Source organism: Grus americana, chromosome 4, assembly GCF_028858705.1.
Source record: "Grus americana isolate bGruAme1 chromosome 4, bGruAme1.mat, whole genome shotgun sequence".
Taxonomy (NCBI): domain Eukaryota; kingdom Metazoa; phylum Chordata; class Aves; order Gruiformes; family Gruidae; genus Grus; species Grus americana.
Genome location: NC_072855.1, coordinates 2,054,630 through 2,057,645, shown reverse-complemented (window position 1 = coordinate 2,057,645; position 3,016 = coordinate 2,054,630). Strand labels below are relative to the sequence as shown.

At 61.0% G+C, this 3,016-nt stretch overlaps 1 protein-coding gene across 1 annotated transcript; it reads left to right on the top strand.

Annotated features, from left to right (window-relative positions):
* Positions 1-271: 271 nt before the first annotated feature.
* On the top strand, positions 272-2,564 carry EGR4 (early growth response 4). The gene is made up of 2 exons (XM_054824850.1): positions 272-410; positions 740-2,564. The coding sequence occupies exons 1-2, from the start codon at positions 272-274 to the stop codon at positions 2,065-2,067; spliced, it is 1,467 nt and encodes a 488-aa protein (XP_054680825.1). The 3' UTR covers positions 2,068-2,564.
* Positions 2,565-3,016: the final 452 nt, after the last annotated feature.

Below are 3,016 nucleotides of genomic sequence, written 5' to 3'. Positions count from 1 at the left end.
CCCCCCCCCTCCCGGGGCACAGCACCCCCGAATCGCTCCCGGCACCCAACCCCGAGCATCACTCGGATTGCCCCAGGCACCCCGGAGCATCCCCCAGGAGGTCCCTGGCACCTAACCCGAGCATCCCCCGGCTCGGTCCGGGCACCCCGCAGCATCCCCCGGCTCTCCCTGAGCATCCCCCCGCTCTCCCTGAGCATCCCCCCGCTCTCCCTGAGCATCCCCCGGCTCGCCCCAGCTCAGCCCCGCCGCTCCGGCCGTGCCTCCAGGGGAGATGCTCAACGTTATGGATTTCTCCTGCCCGGACCCGCTTTACTCCAAGTACGAGGAGAGCTGCGAGATGAAAACCGGAGACCTGCAGGGCTTGGGGCAGCCTGAGCAGCAACTTCTGGCAGAGGCGGATTTCCTCGGAGGTAAGGGCAGGGGGGAGCTGGGCAGGGATGAGGGACCCCGCTGGGAGTGATAGCTGCAGCCAGGAATCGGGCATCTTCCCCCTCCTCTGCTCCCAGCCCTTGGCTGGGGGGTTCCATAGCCCCCCACTAGCCCAGGGTGGGGATCCTGGGGGGTCCTTCTGGGCAAGCGGGGTGAAGCCCAGGGCTCCCTGTGCGGTCCCAGGGACGCGGCTAAGACGGGGACCTCGCAGTGACGCAACATCAGCCTCCCGCTGTTCCCCCATATCCCACCCCCCCCCCATCTCTGCATCCCTCCGTCCCTCTAACCACCGTGCCCTCTGCCTCCCCAGGTGAGCTGCTGGGCACCCCGATGAGCGGCGGGGCGGTGGATTACTCCCTCCTGGGCAGCCAGCCCTCCCCTTCGCTCAGCTACACCGGCAGCTTCTTCATCAAGGCGGTACCGGAGCATCCCCAGGACCAGGAATCCCTCTTCAACCTGATGTCGGGGATCCTGGGCATCTCCCCCTTCGCCTCCTCCGAGGGCCACCAAAGGCACCTGGATGCTCTTTACCCCTGTCCCGAGGCGGCTCAGAGCCAGCTGGACCTTTACGCCGCCTGCCAGCCCGAAATGAACGGATCCCCCCAAGCCCCCTTCCCGGAGCAGGGCTACGGCAGCTTCCCCACAGCGGAGAGTGCTCAACCCCTCCAGGCTCAACCCACCTTAGGAAACACCTCGCAGTGCTTCTTCCAGCCCAAGCTCCTGGACAACAAGCAGGACATCAAGCTGCCCTCTGATTCCCCACCCCTGGACAAATTTAAAGCCTCCTGCGCCCAGTGGGAGCCTGTCACCCAGCATCAGGCCTACCTGCCTGCTGGCTACCATTCTCCTGAAGCCTTCCCGGCTGGGGAGAGCGGCCAGGGGCTGTTCCACCCACTGGGCTCCAAGATGGAGAGCGTCTTGTCCGTCAGCTGCCAGTCGGAGCTCAGCAGCCTGGCAGAGGATGCTGCCTGCTTCGGCACCCATCTGGGCTTCGGCTGCGAGCCAGAAAACTTCCCGGCCCGCGGGGACTTTGCCGACACCAAGATCCACAACCTCCCTCCTCCATTAATGCCGGAGTTCGACGCCTCCTTGGCCCAGCCTGAAGTGCTCCCGGGTCTGATGAGCTCTGCTGACCTCCTCCATCCTCACCCCTCACCCTCTGTCCCCCCCACGGACTTTTTGGGCCACCCCACCTCTTCCTCCCTCCCTTCCCTGCTGCCCACAAACCCTCCTGCCTTGACCGAGCCCAAGAAGAAGACCCGCCGGACCAAGTGCTCTTCCAAATGCTTCTGCCCAAAACCCCATGAGAAGGCTTTCGCCTGCCCGGTGGAGAACTGCATCCGGAGCTTCGCCCGCTCCGATGAGCTCAACAGGCACCTCCGCATCCATACGGGCCACAAACCCTTCCAGTGCCGCATCTGCCTGAGGAACTTCAGCCGCAGTGACCACCTCACCACCCACATCCGCACCCACACCGGCGAGAAGCCCTTCTCCTGCGACACCTGCGGCCGCCGCTTTGCCAGGAGCGACGAGAAGAAGCGCCACAGCAAGGTCCACCTGAAGCAGAAAGCCCGGACGGAGGAGAAGCTCAAAGGTTTGGGGTTCTTCTCGGTGGGTCTCTCCTTTGGGACACTGTGAAACCCCAACCTGAATGCTGGGAGACGGCGTTTCCCAAGGTCCCCCGAGCATCTCACGGGAGAGCCGGGGTGGGAATACCCTCCTGGGGTGGCCCCGGAGAAGATGACGGCAGATCGGGCTGTGCCAGGGAGGAGAGGAGCACGCAGGAGGCAGAGGCGATGCCGCGGTGCTGGACCGCTCGCTGCGGAGGTGGGATGTGGCAGCTCCGGCCGCCCGGAGCCATCTCCAAACTGCAGGGACTGAGTCATTTTTATAGCTCCTGTTCCAAGGAGGGGAAAAAAAAAAACCAAAACCAAACCGTGTATAGAAAGAAATCACCACCAAGATGGTTTTCTTTTTTTTTAATACCCAAACCCATGGACATCCTGCATTTGTAGCGACCCGACTGTGATTTCACCTGCCAGCACTTTACATGATGCTCCCGACCGGTTGTTTACTGGACGGCACGGTCGGGGCTGCGGCTGCACCGGTCCTTTCTCCTGAAGGAGAGAGATGCCACCGGGCTCCAGCAACTGGTGCGTAATGGTCCCTTTGGAAAGGTGATGTTGTTATTATTATTATTTTCCTGTTTGAAAAAAAAAAAATCTATCAGAACTATTAGAAAATTGTGTTTATTTTTCTAATTAAAGATTTGAGCTAATCTAAGACCTTGCTGGGGTTGCTCTCTGCCTTTCAATCCCGTATAGCAACCGACACCAGAGGTATTTCTGTTGCGTTTTTGTCCTCTAGCTGCTGCATATGAGGGAAAAGGTGCTTAAATAATTAGCAAGGAGAAAAAAATCAATCAGTGCAGCAGCGACCCTCCTCCCAAGCGTCGCCAAACCCCCAGGGTGGGCGGCTCATCCTGGGAGAAGGATCTCATCCCGGGACAGAGCAGGGAACAGGTCCCTGCTCCCCACCAGCGAGTTCCCTCTCTGGAAAGGGGGACGTGGCTCCGGGTTTATTCCGA

What these genes read in the sequence shown, in the direction of transcription:
- EGR4 (XM_054824850.1), top strand. Translation starts at nt 272, where the DNA reads ATGCTCAACGTTATGGATTTCTCCTGCCCGGACCCGCTTTACTCCAAG. An exon ending in AGAGGCGGATTTCCTCGGAG is followed by an intron (nt 411 to 739) that starts GTAAGGGCAGGG and finishes CTGCCTCCCCAG; the next exon opens with GTGAGCTGCTGGGCACCCCG.